The sequence below is a fragment of the Hyperolius riggenbachi genome, chromosome 11 (genome assembly GCF_040937935.1).
Source record: "Hyperolius riggenbachi isolate aHypRig1 chromosome 11, aHypRig1.pri, whole genome shotgun sequence".
In the NCBI taxonomy this organism is placed as follows: domain Eukaryota; kingdom Metazoa; phylum Chordata; class Amphibia; order Anura; family Hyperoliidae; genus Hyperolius; species Hyperolius riggenbachi.
The window spans coordinates 76,782,881-76,801,458 of NC_090656.1; the positions used below are offsets into that span (position 1 = coordinate 76,782,881).

Consider the following 18,578-nt stretch of genomic DNA (forward strand, 5'->3'; position numbering starts at 1 on the left):
CTGACAGGACTAAAGAGGTCACCACCTGTGATCAATTTTGGAAAGTAGTAAAAAAAAAAAAAAAAAAAAAAAAAAAAAAAAGGTTTTAAAAAGATTTTACAGTGGGCAAACACTGACTAATTTCTAAATGAATATTGCAAAAAGAAAATATATGTTATTCTTTATGCTATTTTCATTACAGTTCATTAGCTTAATATCAGCATTTAGGTTTTGTCAAATTTTATTTCTATAGCACTAACACTGTGCAGAGCATATTTGTCTTGTCACTTACTTAACTTTAAGGGGCTCACAATCTAATCCCTACCATAGTCATATGTCTATGTATGCATCGTGGTCTAGGGCCAATTTAGGAGGAAGCCAATTATTTTTGGGATGTGGGAGGAAACCGAGTGCCCAGGAGAAACTCCATGTGCCCTAGCTGGGATTCGAACCAGGGACAGAGCGCTGCAAGGTAAGAGTGCTAAACATTACGCCACCGTGCTCAATACTGATATTAAATTGAGGGTGAATATACTTAGCAGTTTAATGAATAAAAAGTGATCAATATTGTACTGAAACTTTTTTTTATTGGAGCAGGTTTAAAATGTTAGTCTTACTTTGGAATCAGCTGTCATATGCCCCGACTGTAGATCAGTTTACGGTTTCTGACCATGTACTATGACATCTCTGAAACTTTAGGTACTTTGGATGAAATTAGACAGGCGCCAACACTTATCACAGAACAGACACCATGGAAATCTAATCTGTGTTTAGTGCAGTGTGTCGTAATTGCAATGATCGTTTATATAAATTTGCCTTAGGCTAGGTTCGCAGTGGCATGTGGCTGCCTCTGGTGAAATGCGCCCACACCTGCAACTGCCACTGAGTCAGGCACTTGGTTATTGACCTGAGAAAGTGGGCGAGTACCTATGAAACGTGTTGTCTTTTTTTGCATCATAATTATTTCAACCCACGTTTGTTAATCGATGGGAGGTAAGATCTATTTACTCCTATATCCTATGATTTAAAAAGGATTATATTCTGGGTGCCTCCTACAAGTTTGCTTAGCTATAGTTCAACCATTCGGGGTAGTATATGGTGCATGGCATGTTCTAATATCTAAGAAGAGCGACCGACCAGTACCTGCCAAGCGGATCTGGGATACAGAACGGGAAAGGTCAACTTCCCATAGGCTCTGTCTGTGGTTGCAGGCGTGCAACCCAACCTTGTAAGTATATTTCACGATCCTACTCATACCAATGATACTGCACCATCGGTCTCATTACAAAACCTTGGCGGTTGGAGCACAACCACCAGAAATCATCCCATAATCCATTGCGGTACCTGTAACAGTAGGAATGCAACAGGAATGCAGTGCCGCATGTCATCAGTGTGATGCATACAGCCAATGAAAAGCATGCTTCACTGTTGACGCACACATTTTCCTGTGAAACACTGCAGTGCATTACGATGCCTCACGCCATTGTACTGCACTTCACCTGCCGCACAGGTGCTGCATTGCCGAGTTATGCTACGTACACACTGGCGACTATGGTCGTTTGAAATAGCTAGTTAACGATCGTTCCGCCGACAATCGGGGAAAAAAACTTTACCCAACGATCATTAACACGGCCAAAAGAAAGACATCGGGAAGATGGAAATATCCAACCTGACGGATCGTATCTACCGACAATCGTTACAAAACTGTAGTGTGTACAAACATTGGCCGAGAACGATTGTTACAAGGGCCAATGCGCCTGCGTTGAATTCTGCCCAGCTTCTGTACTTCCTTTGTAGTGCGGCCGTAAAGATTGTTACATTGCTCATTTCAATTACACTTTGTTTTCAAGTTAACAATCATATATTTGTATCTATTGTAACTCCATGTTACTGTTTTTTTTATTGTATATAAATATATGTACGCAACATTTCCTTCTTATCGTTCTTTTCTGCGAAAACGATCATTAAAATGTGTATGATGATCGCTGCATCCCATCGTTGCATTCCTATCGTTGTATCATTCGTCTTTCAATTATCGTTCCTAGCGAACGATCGTTATCGCAAGTGTGTACGTAGCATTAGGATGTGCTAGTTATGTTACAACGCACCATATGAACCTAGCCTTAATCTCTATACTGAATGCACGTTTATTACAGACGATCAAGTAGAGCAGGCGGCCACTAACCATTACAAACTACTTCCTCCTGATGGAAGAAGACTAAAGTTGCCCATAGACCTAAAGGGGCCCATACACCTAACGATTTTCCCGCCGATATACAGCAGAGTCGATCACCGATCGAATCTGCTGTGAAATCGTTGCGCAAACGCCAACAGAACGATCGATTTCCATCAGAAATCATTTGTTCCCATCGATTCCCGTCGAACTGTCCGCGCGGAAAATGTTGCTTGATCGCCGGGGGGGTCGTGAGTGCGTCGATAGCGGCGTTCAAATGACCGATGCTAGCTGCAATACATTACCTGTTCCGCCGGCGCGTGTCCCCGCTCTCTTTCTCCGCGCTAGGCTCCGAGTCTGGCTGGCTTCACTGAACTTCCTGTCCCGGCAGGAAGTTTAAACAGTAGAGCGCCCTCTACTGTTCCTAGGACAGGAAGTTCAGTAAAGCTAGCCGGACTCTGAGCCCAGCGCGGAGAAGAAGACAGCGGAGATGGGGGGGGGGGGGGGACTTGCTCCGGCGGAGCAGGTAATGTATAGCTGGGCAGCAGCTTCACAGATGGTGAATAGATTTCATGCTGAAATCGATTCACAATCTGTTTGCAGTAAAGGCAGCCATACGAACCTTCTCTGATCAGATTCGATCAGAGAGGGATCTATCTGTTGGTCGATCTGATAGCAAATCGACCAGTGTACGGCCACCTTAAGATTATGGGCAGATTCGACTAAGAAATGTATTTCTTATCGAATCTGATTAGAGATAAATGTGTCTTTTTTGTGGATTCTGCCCATATACTGCAGGTCAATTCCCATCCGATTTCAGCATGAAATCTTCAGGTAATTTGCACAGTCGCTGCCCCCAATGTATAAATGTGCCCCCAGTGTATGCATTTATACGTTACCTGTCCTGTTGCAGCCTCCGTGCGGTGTCCCGTAACCTCCGGGCGGCTCTCCGTACACGCTACTGGCACATAACCTCTTACGTCACTATGCGCCAGTAGCGTGTATGGAGAGCCGCCCAGAGGTTACGGACACCGCATGGAGGCTGCAACAGGACAGGTAACGTATAAATGCATACACAGGGGGCACATTTATACATTACGGCAGCAGCGGCGGGAGTTACGTCGTCTCGTTGCTCGTACTGAAATCGGCCGCTGTACCGCCGCACACCCGACCAACAAACTTTGGTCCGACATCTTGCGACATGCGCCATCGACCATGCGACCAATTGGTCGCTTTGTCAATCAAGCATGCACTTGGCAGCACCAATTTTCATCCGATTCGATTATAATCGAATTGGATGGTCGATTGGCTGCCAAGTCACCTGGTGTATGGCCACCTTAATGCTTAGTAAATTCGATGCAATTTTTCAACAGATTGACGTTGAAGCGATTATTTCCATCAGGTCTGATCTGATTCCCGATGGTCTTTGAATGATTTTTTTGATCACTTCTATACAAAATCAGAAAACCGATCGGGATTCTGATCGGACATGCTGTAAATAATCGATTTGTCCATCAATCTGACCGATCATTGCATTGTGTGTATAAGGCATAAAGCTAAAACCCATCCTAGTGCTGTGCAGGAATGCTCAGTTACGGATACATAGAACGTGTGTACCAGGCTTTAGCTTGTGAGCGTTCTATCAATGTAATGCATCGAGTTTTTGAAAAATCTACTGAAATATAGATTCCCTCATTGATAATCCCAGAGATACTGCCAGCCATCAGAACATGAGCATATATTAAATGAGGAGTTTGGCTCTGTATACCTACAATAGGTGGTATTGTATACAGAGGAGAGAGCAGGAAACCTATTAGGGGATCAGGACAATAAAGTAGGCAGAGGTAGGGGTGAGAAGTTACAATGTAATTTTTGGCTGACTTCTAATACAATAATAAACATTTTGCATACAGTCTGCAATATTGTAACAATGCAGGTGCCAAGGTTAAAAAAATAAAAAAAAAATTATAAAAAGCTGCTCACATAGCAACAGATCTTCACTGGATCGCCAAAAATCTGTTGGACCAATCTCCAGTCATATCCATTCCTATGTAGAGGAGTACTAGATCAGCATGGTGACAGTGGTTAGCGCTTTGACAGCACTGGGTCCCCATTTCAAATACCAGCCAGGACACTATCTGCAAGGTGTTTATGTTCTCCTCCTGTCTGCATCGGTTTTCTCCAGGCACCTGGTTTCTTCCCACATCAGAAAAACACACAGATAAGTTTACAATAGCGATTCAGGAGACTCAGAGCAGCAGATAGAGGCTAACCGGTTATCATTCCCACATCTAAATCCCATACACAGGACTATTTGCATGAACAGCCTCTTCCCACAAGCTACCCGGTCACTACTGGGAGGCTTTGTACTACTAGTGTATAAAATACAGTGTAATTGCTGTACCAAGCAACATTTTGAGGGCACACAATTGACCAATGAGATCAAATTTTTGATTAGCTTACATTATATTTCAAAGAAGTTTATTGGCAGTATGCAAAATATAGCCAAAAGTGTGCAAATTGAACAACACATTTTCAAAATTTGGTTAGCTTACATTAAAGAGATACAGTAAAAATCATGCAATCTCCCTATAATAGGGCAACAAAGCAAGTTCATTATAGGGTATGTAGGTAGGTCAGCTACCTGCGATTATCCAGAATCATGAGCGCTTTGTGGACTTTTTAGAATATTGTGCACTAGAAGGCAACAAACCCATACTAACCAATAAAGTGCCTTACAGGTTTACACTGTCCTTTATGCCTGGTACACGCATACACATGCAATTTCCCATCAGATCAAATTGATAATTTCAGACACATCAGACTCCCAATCACTTCTATATAAAAATCAATCAGAAACCCGATTGGACCTATTAAGTTAACAATTTGACCCATCAATCTAATGGAAAATGGCATGGTGTGTACAAGGCAGCTGAATTTCGTGTATACTCCATACAGATTGCAAGCTCATTTGGCCAAGGGTCCCCCCTTTCCCAAGTTGTGTTGCTCTTTCCTAGGTAGCCATACATACCATACCAGATGTATCACTGCAAACACACTGACATTTCAAACACTACAGCTGCTTAAAAATGCCTTCACAGAAACACAAAAGGTACTATACACGCAGCTATAGCGATCATCATTATGGAAAGTACACAGCAAAAGTAGCTGAAACTTAAAGGGTAAAACTAAAGTCCCGAGCCACATGTACTCCCCCTGCCTGTGACACCCCGAAGCGCTGCAGTACCTGGAGGTCGGTGGACCGGGCTGTAGGTGGTGCACAGATTGAGTTGCAGCGCTTTCTCCCGCACTGTAGCCATCACCCTCCACGGGACTCCCTCCAGCCGGACTGAGCTGAGGGGCGTGGCGAGCACTGCTCTTCTATTACAGACGGGGCGGAGAGAGTGACGTCACGCCCAGGGAATGTCAATAGACACCTTGGGCTTCCAGCTCCACGTGTAGTAGGGGTGTGCTATCAGCTGTGCGGGAATACTGCAGCCAAATGTGTACAGGCGCTCCTCTGCTTATCAATCAGATTCTGTTCTGGGAAGTTATTTGTAAGTCATGTGTTTGTAGCACATAGGGAAATGTGGATATTTAGTGTGCTTTTAAAGAAAACCTGTACTGAAAAAAGTGAGTACCCCCCAGGGGAGTTTTTTTTCATTACAGATTTTCTTTAATGTGTTCTAAAAAAGAACCTGTAAGAGGGGGGGGGTCCTAATTTGAGTACTTGCCTCAATAGAGAGAAGCCTTGAGATGATATGGAGGGGGCTGCCATATTTATTTCCTTGTAAACAATCAATGTCATTTGCCTGGAAGCCCTGTTGATCTTCTGGCATAAGTAGTGTGAGTCAAAACCCTGCAACTAGCATATAGCTAATCCAGTAAAACCGGAGTCTGCTGACGCAGAGTCCTTGATCTGCTGCTATGATCTACATTAGCCAAGCCATGGTCAAAGAAACTACATCAGCCAAGCCATGGTCAAAGAAACTACATCAGCCAAGCCATGGTCAAAGAAACTACATCAGCCAAGCCATGGTCAAAGAAACTACATCAGCCAAGCCATGGTCAAAGAAACTACATCAGCCAAGCCATGGTCAAATAAACTACATCAGCCAAGCCATGGTCAAAGAAACTACATCAGCCAAGTCATGGTCAAAGAAACTACATCAGCCAAGCCATGGTCAAATAAACTACATCAGCCAAGCCATGGTCAGAGGATCTATATCAGCCAAGCGATGGTCAGATTGTCTAGCTCACGGTGGTCAGCTGCGTTGCAGAATAACTCTGCATGTCAACTCACTGCCCATGCAATCCTATGGGAATGTTCACAATACTGCGTTGTAACTGATTGCGTTATTCTAACTTGTTGCATGCAGGCTTTGTATTAAAGTCTGTGTCCAGTCTCCATTGCACTTCACACCCATAATAACATTATAATGCATATGTTATGCAACTGACCACTGTGAACCTAGCCTAAAGGCTGCCATACACAGGTCGATTGCCACCAGATCGACCAGCAGATAGATCCCTCTGTGATCGAATCTGATCAAAGAGGGATCTATTGGCTGCCTACACTGCAAACAGATTTTGAATCGATTTCACTATGAAACCAATTCACAGTCTGTGGAGCTGCCGCCCCCCCCCCCCCCCCCCCCCTGCATACATTACCTGATCCGGCCGGAGCGAGTCCCCCGGTCTCCTCTGTCTCTTCTCCTCTCTGGGCTCCAGCTTCATTTTACTTCCTGTCGGGGGAAGTTTAAACAGTAGAGGGCGTGCATATGTGCATATGTATGAATTTTATCTATATAATACTGCATTGCTTTGCACACCAATAGAGGGCAAGGTTGATTGTGGCTAGGCAGGATTAGTAATCATTAGGTTGATGGTTAATTTTTCACATATGTATATACACAACCAATTTTAATTTTAGTTTCCACAGAGATTGGGAATATGAGAGGAATGTTTTAATTGCACAATTTTACATGAAATATTGTAAAGGAGGAGTCACTTCCTGGCTGGCGGCCGTACAGGCTTTAAAATGAAGGCGCACACGTCACTCTGTGTAGCCCCTGATGAGTTGCTAAGCAACGAAACGCATAGGGCGGAGCCACGGAGTGACGCAACACGCAGAGCGAGCGCTGGCAACTGGTCTGGCGTCTCGGCGGATTGAGCAGCACACGGTGGGCACTGAGGGGTGATGTGGGTCATTGGTGGCCGCTTGTAACTGACTCCACCTAAAGCCTGAAGTGTACCAGACAATGCTGGCTCATTTTTTATGAACTTTATATTTTTAATAAATCGGAATTACACTATAGGAGGCTGGTCTTCCTATTTTTTTCTCCCTGCATGTTCTACACCTTGAGGACCTAACCAGAAACGGATTAGGCTTGCATCTACCAAGGAGGGGAACAAGCGAGCTCGTGAGGCGACAGGGGGGCCAAACACCCCGAAGGCGCAGTCTGGTCTTTCTCAAAAGACCGCAACATCTGGTGAGTGAGTCCATGAAGGGGGGAGAGGTGGATGAATTAACTTTTATGCTGAGAGCGCAATCATAACCAAGGTAATGTATTGCCACTAGTGTCGGTCGTCGGACATTCGAACGCCGCTATCAACACACTCCCAACCCGCCGGCGATCGAGTGAAATCTTCCGCGCGGACAGAACGGCGGAAACGATCGATTTCGGACAGAAATCGATCGTTCGGTCAGCATTTGCGCAACGATTTCACAGCTGTATCTGCTGTATATCGGCAGGAAATCGTGTAAGTGTATGGGCCCCTTAAGAGGGACTTTTTCTTCAACGGGCAAGTTAATAACGAGTTAAGTGAACCTATACTGCCTCCCCTGGGCTGTGAGGGCTATGTCACAATAGTGACTTAATACAGTAACAGATTTAGGATTGGCACACCTTGCAGTGTTTTTCAATGGTTGGGTGCTCAACCTTGATGTAGAAGCAACATCAGTTCAGTACAAACGATTCAAGGTCGGTCGGCTTGGGAACTTGAATTGGTGTGCCGACCGACCTTGAATCGTTAATAGTGACTTAATAGTGGCAAGCGTCACCAACAAAAAGCCAAGCCATGGTTAGAGGATCTACATCAGCCGAGCCATGGTCAAAGGAATTACATCAGCCAAGCCATGGCCAAAGGATCTACATCAGCCAAGTCATGGTCAAAGGAATTACATCAGCCAAGCCATGGCCAAAGGATCTACATCAGCCAAGTCATGGTCAAAGGATCTACATCAGCCAAGTCATGGTGAGAGGAACTACATCAGCCAAGCAATGGTCAGAGGAACTACATCAGCCAAGCCATGGTCAGGGGATCTACATCAGCCAAGCAGTTGTCAGAGGATCTACATCAGCCAAGTCATGGTCAGAGGAACTACATCAGCCAAGTCATGTTCAGAGGATCTACATCAGCCAAGCCATGGTCAGAGGATCTACATCAGCCAAGCCATGGTCAGAGGATCTACATCAGCCAAGCCATGGTCAGAGGATCTACATCAGCCAAGCCATGGTCAGAGGATCTACATCAGCCAAGTCATGGTCAGAGGATCTACATCAGCCAAGCCATGGTCAGAGGATCTACATCAGCCAAGTCATTGTCAGAGGATCTACATCAGCCAAGCCATAGTCAGAGGATCTACATCAGCCAAGCCATAGTCAGAGGATCTACATCAGCCAAGCCATGGTTAGAGGATCTGCATAAGCCAAGCCATAGTCAGTGGATCTACATCAGCCAAGCCATAGTCAGAGGAACTACATCAGCCAAGCAATGGTCAGAAGATCTTCATCAGCCAAGCCATGGTCAGGGGATCTACATCAGCCAAGCAATGGTCAGAAGATCTACATCAGCCAAGCCATGGTCAGGGGATCTACATCAGCCAAGCAATGGTCAGAGGATCTACATCAGCCAAGCCATGGTCAGAGGAACTACATCAGCCAAGCAATGGTCAGAAGATCTACATCAGCCAAGCCATGGTCAGGGGATCTACATCAGCCAAGCAGTTGTCAGAGGATCTACATCAGCCAAGTCATGGTCAGAGGAACTACATTAGCCAAGTCATGTTCAGAGGATCTACATCAACCAAGCCATGGTCAGAGGATCTACATCAGCCAAGCCATGGTCAGGGGATCTACATCAGCCAAGCAATGGTCAGAAGATCTACATCAGCCAAGCCATGGTCAGGGGATCTACATCAGCCAAGCAGTTGTCAGAGGATCTACATCAGCCAAGTCATGGTCAGAGGAACTACATCAGCCAAGTCATGTTCAGAGGATCTACATCAGCCAAGCCATGGTCAGAGGATCTACATCAGCCAAGCCATGGTCAGAGGATCTACATCAGCCAAGCCATGGTCAGAGGATCTACATCAGCCAAGCCATAGTCAGAGGATCTACATCAGCCAAGTCATGTTCAGAGGATTTACATCAGCCGAGCCATGGTCAAAGGAATTACATCAGCCAAGCCATGGCCAAAGGATCTACATCAGCCAAGTCATGGTCAAAGGAATTACATCAGCCAAGCCATGGCCAAAGGATCTACATCAGCCAAGTCATGGTCAAAGGATCTACATCAGCCAAGTCATGGTGAGAGGAACTACATCAGCCAAGCAATGGTCAGAGGAACTACATCAGCCAAGCCATGGTCAGGGGATCTACATCAGCCAAGCAGTTGTCAGAGGATCTACATCAGCCAAGTCATGGTCAGAGGAACTACATCAGCCAAGTCATGTTCAGAGGATCTACATCAGCCAAGCCATGGTCAGAGGATCTACATCAGCCAAGCCATGGTCAGAGGATCTACATCAGCCAAGCCATGGTCAGAGGATCTACATCAGCCAAGCCATGGTCAGAGGATCTACATCAGCCAAGTCATGGTCAGAGGATCTACATCAGCCAAGCCATGGTCAGAGGATCTACATCAGCCAAGTCATTGTCAGAGGATCTACATCAGCCAAGCCATAGTCAGAGGATCTACATCAGCCAAGCCATAGTCAGAGGATCTACATCAGCCAAGCCATGGTTAGAGGATCTGCATAAGCCAAGCCATAGTCAGAGGATCTACATCAGCCAAGCCATAGTCAGAGGAACTACATCAGCCAAGCAATGGTCAGAAGATCTTCATCAGCCAAGCCATGGTCAGGGGATCTACATCAGCCAAGCAATGGTCAGAAGATCTACATCAGCCAAGCCATGGTCAGGGGATCTACATCAGCCAAGCAATGGTCAGAGGATCTACATCAGCCAAGCCATGGTCAGAGGAACTACATCAGCCAAGCAATGGTCAGAAGATCTACATCAGCCAAGCCATGGTCAGGGGATCTACATCAGCCAAGCAGTTGTCAGAGGATCTACATCAGCCAAGTCATGGTCAGAGGAACTACATCAGCCAAGTCATGTTCAGAGGATCTACATCAACCAAGCCATGGTCAGAGGATCTACATCAGCCAAGCCATGGTCAGGGGATCTACATCAGCCAAGCAATGGTCAGAAGATCTACATCAGCCAAGCCATGGTCAGGGGATCTACATCAGCCAAGCAGTTGTCAGAGGATCTACATCAGCCAAGTCATGGTCAGAGGAACTACATCAGCCAAGTCATGTTCAGAGGATCTACATCAGCCAAGCCATGGTCAGAGGATCTACATCAGCCAAGCCATGGTCAGAGGATCTACATCAGCCAAGCCATGGTCAGAGGATCTACATCAGCCAAGTCATGGTCAGAGGATCTACATCAGCCAAGCCATAGTCAGAGGATCTACATCAGCCAAGCCATGGTTAGAGGATCTGCATAAGCCAAGCCATAGTCAGAGGATCTACATCAGCCAAGCCATAGTCAGAGGATCTACATCAGCCAAGTCATGTTCAGAGGATCTACATCAGCCAAGCCATGGTCAGAGGATCTACATCAGCCAAGTCATGGTCAGAGGATCTACATCAGCCAAGCCATGGTCAGAGGATCTACATCAGCCAAGTCATGGTCAGAGGATCTACATCAGCCAAGCCATGGTCAGAGGATCTACATCAGCCAAGTCATGGTCAGAGGATCTACATCAGCCAAGCCATAGTCAGAGGATCTACATCAGCCAAGTCATTGTCAGAGGATCTACATCAGCCAAGTCATGGTCAGAGGATCTACATCAGCCAAGCCATGGTCAGAGGATCTACATCAGCCAAGCCATGGTCAGAGGATCTACATCAGCCAAGGCATAGTCAGAGGATCTACATCAGCCAAGTCATTGTCAGAGGATCTACATCAGCCAAGCCATAGTCAGAGGATCTACATCAGCCAAGGCATAGTCAGAGGATCTACATCAGCCAAGTCATTGTCAGAGGATCTACATCAGCCAAGCAATGGTCAGAGGATCTACATCAGCCAAGTCATGGTCAGAGGATCTACATCAGCCAAGTCATGGTCAGAGGATCTACATCAGCCAAGCCATAGTCAGAGGATCTATATCAGCCAAGGCATAGTCAGAGGATCTACATCAGCCAAGTCATTGTCAGAGGATCTACATCAGCCAAGCCATGGTCAGCGGATCTACATCAGCCAAGCCATGGTCAGAGGAGGAACTACCATATGTACAGCTGCAGTATCCATGTATGGTGCTTGGCTATTAACCACAGAAGTTGGCACTATTGACTTCAATGCACAGTGTGAAATTTAGTCCAAAACCTGCTGGCAATATTTGATTGACAAGACAAGACAAATAACATTTATATTGCGCTTTTCTCCTTGCGGACTCAAAGCGCCAGAGCAGAGCAGCAGCCACTAGGGCGCGCTCTATTGGCAGTAGCAGTGTAAGGGAGACTTGCCAAAGGTCTCCTACTGAATTAGTGCTGGCTTACTGAACAGGCAGAGCCGAGATTCGAACCCTGGTCTCCTGTGTCAGAGGCAGAGCCCTTAACCATTATACCATCAGCCAACTGCTATTATAGTGTATCTGAGACAATACAAGTGAAAAGATTTATACTTACCTGGGGCTACCTCTAGGTGATCCAGTAGCTCAGTCGCCAACCTTCCACTCTCCTCGTCATTGCTGCTGTCAGTAACGTAAAATCTGTGACTTAACTGAGTCATGGACCACTGCGTATGCGTGCTTCTGGCTGTACACATCCCCCGATCGCGCTCCCATGGTCAGGACTGGGTCAGAATCACTTCTTGCTGAATGTGATTGGCCCAGCTCCAAGCTGCCTACAAGTTACATGAAATCTGAATGAAAGGTAGAATAATTTCCATCACATTGACCATCTCTGCTGTGAAATAATCAATGGGGAGACGTCACCCTGAATGATCACAAATCATCACTTCATGCAGTGTGTCTCCTATGTATGCCTGCAGCAGGTGAGGCGGACCTGCTACAGCGCTTACAGTTTCAGCATGTGATCCACGCGGGGACAACAAGATTCTGAGCTGTTTATTTGCTGGCTGGATGTCAATGCAGCTTAATTGAATGTGTTTAATCATTTCTGTCCCGATTAGGTAATAATGCAAACATTGTTCTGCTGGAGCTCACCTGCTAGGGCCTTAACGCTCTACAAGAACATCCTGGGACAAAGAGAGAAGAGGAGGGTAATCAGGAATATTTCACTCGCTTTTCTGATCCCCTGGTCCGCACCACATCTACCGGTAAGTATAAATCAGCGTTACTGAAGATCCATAAAATGCTGTGTAGCAGCTATAGCCCGCTGTTTTCGGGTTACATCCCCCTGAGTGGCTTGTAAAAGCGCATGTAACCCAAAACAGCAGGCTGTAGCTGCTACACAGCATTTTATGGATCTTCAATAAAGCTGATTTATACTTGGATGTTGTGCGGACCATTATCTTCAAACAATACGGATCTTCACCCTGTTGGTACAAGGGGTTGGTTCCTGCACACCCACAGAGGATTGTCGAGGTGCTGTTCCATCTCTCTTAAATCACGTGTGGAACCAGTTAGGGGCGCTTCAGATGGACAAATGCCAGCGGGTGTGTATTTCCGCTGGGATCCACAATGTCCTGCATTGAGATGAATGGCAGTGTTCACTCAATGCGTTTACCATCGATTGCCGCAGTCAATTGTTTTTCCTGAGACACTGCACGTAGCATCTACGATTAGCTGTGGCTGCATCTCCCCCCAGGAGCTTAAATTGACGAAACGCCCGGAATTGATGCCAAAAGCTTTTCTGCTTGGTACAGTAGCAGAAAAGCAGCCATCTGTCTTAAGTGGTCTTGAACTTAGAACTGCTCTAAATGATTCATAACACCATAATAACCTTTAAACAAAAAAAACATTTATTTGCTACAGCTGATACAAATCCTAAAATAAATCTGCACTGTTTCTACTTCCTGATTCATGGAAGCAGACATATTGTTAACAGCCTGTGCTTTCAAACAGGCTTATCTCCCATCTCTGCCATGGCAGTCATGTGACACGGGAGAGATCAAATTACAACTTGTGATTAGACACAAATGAGGGGGAATTAAACAGGCTAAACTCTCTAAATACATTCAGGCGGTGGCATAGCTAATGAGCTCTGCAAGTTTTACATTGGACCCCCCAAGCACTCTATACATAACAATTGATAGGGCGCACCAAAACCTGACATTATCAGAGGTGCAAGAAGAGGATGGGGAACAGTTTATTAATGATTACTATTCAAAGCATCTATAGACGTGATCATTACCAGCACAGGACCAATAAAGAGCTAATACTACGCTGAGGGAGAGCCCCTCGGTGCGGTCGCAACCTCTGCACCTCTTATTGCTACGCCACTGCATACAGGCTGTATTTCTCTGTTTTCCTTCTGTCCTATGCAAGAGTTCAGGTCCACTTTAAAGAGGAACTGAAGTAAGAGGTATACGGAGGCTGCCATATTTATTTCCTTTTAATCAATACCAGTTGCCAGGCAGCCCTGCTGGTCTATTTTTCGGCAGTAGTATCTGAATGACACCAGAAACAAGCATGCAGCTAGTCTTGTCAGATCTGACTTTAAAGTCTGAAACACCTGATCTGCTTCATGCTGTGTTTAGGGACTATGGCTAATAGTATTAGAGGCAGAGGACCAGCAGGGCTGCCAGGCAACTGGTATTACTTAAATGGAAATAAACATGGCAGCCTCCATATACACTCTCTCTTCAGTTCCCCTTTAACCTTACAGTGATCGTTTCAGATGACAGCTTAGGAACAATAGAGATACATGGCTTGGCTATCTACCCAGCAGCATGTTCTGTGCTATGGAGAGGGAAAGATTAGGAAGAGGGGCCTTAATATTGGAACTTCAACAGATCTCCCCACAAGAACAAGTGCTCAGCTATTAGTGATTCAGCACAATAGGTCACTAATGACCTCAGCAACTATGTCACACTCTAGATTTTCACTCCAGATAATTATCATTTCAGACAACAAAAACATAATGTGTGCACAGGACTTATGCCAGCCAGCCCCAGGCTTGTAATGTGGACTGGACTCATTGAGAACAATGGAGTTTATGGTGCCCTGGCATTTTACTAGCACTAAAAACAATACCTGCTCGAGACATTTTGGTGCCAGTACCTGCTATTATCCCCGATCAGTGCCAGGCATCTCCTGTAGAAGTCCCCACAAGTGCTGTTTTTCAGAGTTTCTGGTGTCAGTGGGGTATATTCATGAAACCGTAGCAATCAGAATAACCTGCATAAAGTCTCTTACGCACAGCGAGTACAGCCTAATGCATTGCATGTAATGTATTGCATGCTGCTTTACTCATCGCACTGTAAAGCTGCCCATACATCAGGCGACTTTGGCGGCTGATCAACCAACCAATTCGATTATTATTATCGAATTGGTTGAGCCGCCCCGACCGATGATGCGACCAATTTGGTCATGTTACCCGATTGCACCTGATTCAAGATGTCGGGCTGAAGTTGGTTGATCAGGTGTGCTTCAGTACGATGGCCGATTTCAGAACAAGCGACAAAATGATGAAACCCCCAATACTGGCCCCCTAATGTATAAATGTCCCCCCCCCCACCCTCCATGTGTGCATTTATGCATTACCTGTCCTGTGTCAGCCTCCGCATGGTGTCCGTCCGTCCTGCGTGTGGCTCTGCCGCATACACACTGGCGGCGGCGGCGCATAGCCTGTGACGTCACACTCTATGCGCCGCCACCAGCATGTATGCAGCTGATAGAAGAGCCACCCGGAGGACGGACACCACGCGGAGGCTGACACAGGACAGGTAATGTATAAATACACACGGGGGGGGGGCACAATTATACATTAGGGGGGCAGGGGCGGCTGATTCCCTGAAGATTTCATGCTGCAATCAGATGGGAATCGGCCTGTAGTATATGGGCAGCTCGACAAAGATGCAAATCTTTCTCTAATCAGATTCGATTACAGATACATTTGTCTCTTTGGCGAATCTGCCCATATTCTACAGATGTATGGCTTTACACACATTATTCTGCTTAAAGGGAAGGTTCAAGCAAAATAAAAAAAAAGAGTTTCACTTACCTGGGGCTTCTAACAGCCTCATGCAGCCATCCTGTGCCCTTGTAGTCACTCACTGCTGCTCCAGTCCCCCGCTGGCAGCTTGCCGACCTCAGAGGTCGGGGGGCCGCATTGCGTACATTTTTACGCATTCCCGCTAGTGCAGGAACATTAACACATATATTTTTACGCGTCACTGGTTCAATGCGTACATTTTTACGCATTGAACCAGTGATGTGTAAAAATGTATGTGTTAATGTTCCTGCACTAGCTGGAATGCGTAAAAATGTACGCAATGCGGCCCGCCGACCTCCGAGGTCGGCAAGCTGCCAGCGGGTGACTGGAGCAGCAGTGAGTGACTATGAAGGCACAGGATGGCTGCAGGGGGCTGGTAGAAGCCCCAGGTAAGTGAAACTCCTTTTTTTTTTATTTTGCTTGGACATTCCCTTTAACGCAGTTTAGTGAATATACCCAATCGTTCTCCATGTTCTTTATATTACAGACAGACTCCGACTTACAAACAACTCAAGTTGCAATGTTTCAGAGATACAAACAAAGTTGTCTTCATGTACAAAATATCAAAATATACAATACTTTTTTTAATTACTGTATATTCCGGCATTTAAGATGACTGGGCGTATAAGACGACCCCCCAACTTTTCTAGTTAAAATATAGAGTTTGGCATATATTCGCCGTATAAGACTACCCCTCTTCCAATGCACACCAACATTTTTTTAAAAAAACATCATATACTGGTGCTATGTATGAACAGATACAGGTGCTGCACTGTATGTGGTACCCAGTATATAACAGTATACAAGCAATTGACTGGTTGGATTGGTCAACTCTCCCTAAGTTAATTTGGTCAGCTCTCCTTGTCTACCTGTTTATCAGAGCGGTATGGAAGAATAGATTGCACTGTGCCCATAAAACACGCCTCTTTCACCTGTCTGGCCCACCCTTGTATCCTATTTACCTCCTTCTCTGCCTCTCAGATCTCGCATATATGCGCCTGCACTGCTTCACTACAGTCCTCAGCAGCGAGATCTGGGAGTCAGTAACAAGATAGGGCATATCACCCGGCATCAATGACACCCGGTGTATAAGACGACCCCTGAATTTTCATAAGGTTTTCAAGGGTTAAAAAGTAGTCTTATACGCCAGAATATACAGTACATAGTTTTGTTGTTAAATGTTACAGTATAGTATAAACTATTATAAGTACTTTAAAAGTACTGCAAGCATCAAAACAACCCAAAAAATAGAAATCCAGAGTTGTCTGAAATATATCTAATTTAATAATTTATTTACATTTCACTATGTTTCACCGCACTTGATTAAAGTCGTCTTAAGCGGCAGATAACAACCCCTCTGCTGATAATCAGCTGTGTGTACAGTAGCCCCTGAACCGCCGACCCGCTAGCGATTCACCCGGCGGATCAACTCACCCAAGTGACAGCCAATTCTTTTGTGCATGCCGTTCCCCACCCATGGTGTTACATCACGCATGCGCCGCTGTCGTCCCTCTGGCGTACCCCCCACCCCTCCTGCATAGCAACAGAACAGGTTGTCAGCTACATAGCTCACTTCACATCTACATTTTAGGAGTCTCTGGTAGGGAAGGGAAACATGCAAAGGGACCACTGTAGGATCTTCTTAACATATTCTAATTAGTATTGTTGTTTCTGGGGTAAATTAACATTTACATCCCCTCTGATGTTTGTGTCTGAAGTTTACACAGTGGCTGGTGGGGGGTTATTATCACACAGATCTAGAGAAACCAGTCTGTGTGATAATTACAGGAGCCAGACAGTAACCAAGCACCACAATACAACCAGGTTAGGGCAGGAAGGAGGATGGTCAGTTCCCGAGATGTATAGGTGGATGAGGAACCCATACATTAAAGGTGCTCATACACTCGTCAGATTAGCAGCAGATAGATCATCAGATGGATTTCTTATCTATCTGATGTGTTTTTAGAACATTTTTACTAGGATAGAATTCCAATAGATCTCAGTTTGAAATCTATTGAAATTCGATCTGATGGCATTTTTTTGCCATCAGATTTCCATTAGGGCCAATGCAAAATGATAAGCAATCTCATCAGATCGACCTAGATTTTCCACCCTGCCAGTTCGATGGAAATCCATCGAAATCGATCGAATTCGGCCGTCGATCGGTCGATTAGCCAACCGATTTGCAGTCGATCAATCGATCGATTTTGATCGATCGATCGCCCAGAAAATTGGCTGAGTGTATGGGCCCCTTAAGGCTACTTTCCCACCAAAACGTTGCGTTTTATGGTCGCATAACGTACCCCTAAAGCAACGCATGGTGGTGTTGAAGTTGGACGTCAGATTGCGCTGCGTCATGCAGCTCTCAAAGCAGCCGCTCAAAATTAGTGATAGGAAGTCCAGATCTTTTTAAGGATTCGGATCATTTGAATCGGATCATTGAAAAGATCCGGATCTTTGAACCGAATCATTTGAATCATTTTACTATGGAAGCAGACAGGACTTTCCCTGCACTGTACATTCTGTATGTTCCTGTTTCTTCCAGACAGACATCCACTGTGAACCGAATCTTTCATTGTGATGATCCGGATGATTCGACTCACAAAAAAGATCCGGATCAAATGAACGATTCATTCATGATCCGGACAGGGCCACCTTCAGAAATTTTGGGGCCCCTCACACATCATCAGGCCTGGGCCCCTCCTCCCTGTGCCCACCCACTGGTTGCTGTGCCCGCCCACTAGCCACCCCACCCCCGTGTCCATGCGCGAAGTGCGCTGCAGCAAAAAATGTGCATGGCTCCAACACCGAAGAAAGCGGCATGCACAGCGTGATGCGGCAAAAAGTGGGCGTGGCCATGGCATGTTGTGGGTGGCACCAAATACTAGAAAAATACTCTTTTGTGTCCCTCTGTGTGACATCATGTTCTTGTCTCATCTCTTTTCTCCCTGT

The 18,578-nt window shown here is 45.6% G+C and overlaps 1 protein-coding gene across 1 annotated transcript in view; it reads right to left on the minus strand.

Annotated features, from left to right (window-relative positions):
* DEPDC7 (DEP domain containing 7) overlaps window positions 1–5,490 on the minus strand; it is a 43,475-nt gene extending 37,985 nt beyond the window's left edge. Inside the window, exon 1 of the mRNA XM_068261510.1 lies at window positions 5,400–5,490. Coding sequence (XP_068117611.1) covers window positions 5,400–5,472 — 73 coding nt within the window. The 5' untranslated portion in view covers window positions 5,473–5,490. The remainder of the gene's footprint in view (window positions 1–5,399) is intronic.
* Between the last annotated feature and the right edge of the window lie 13,088 nt (window positions 5,491–18,578).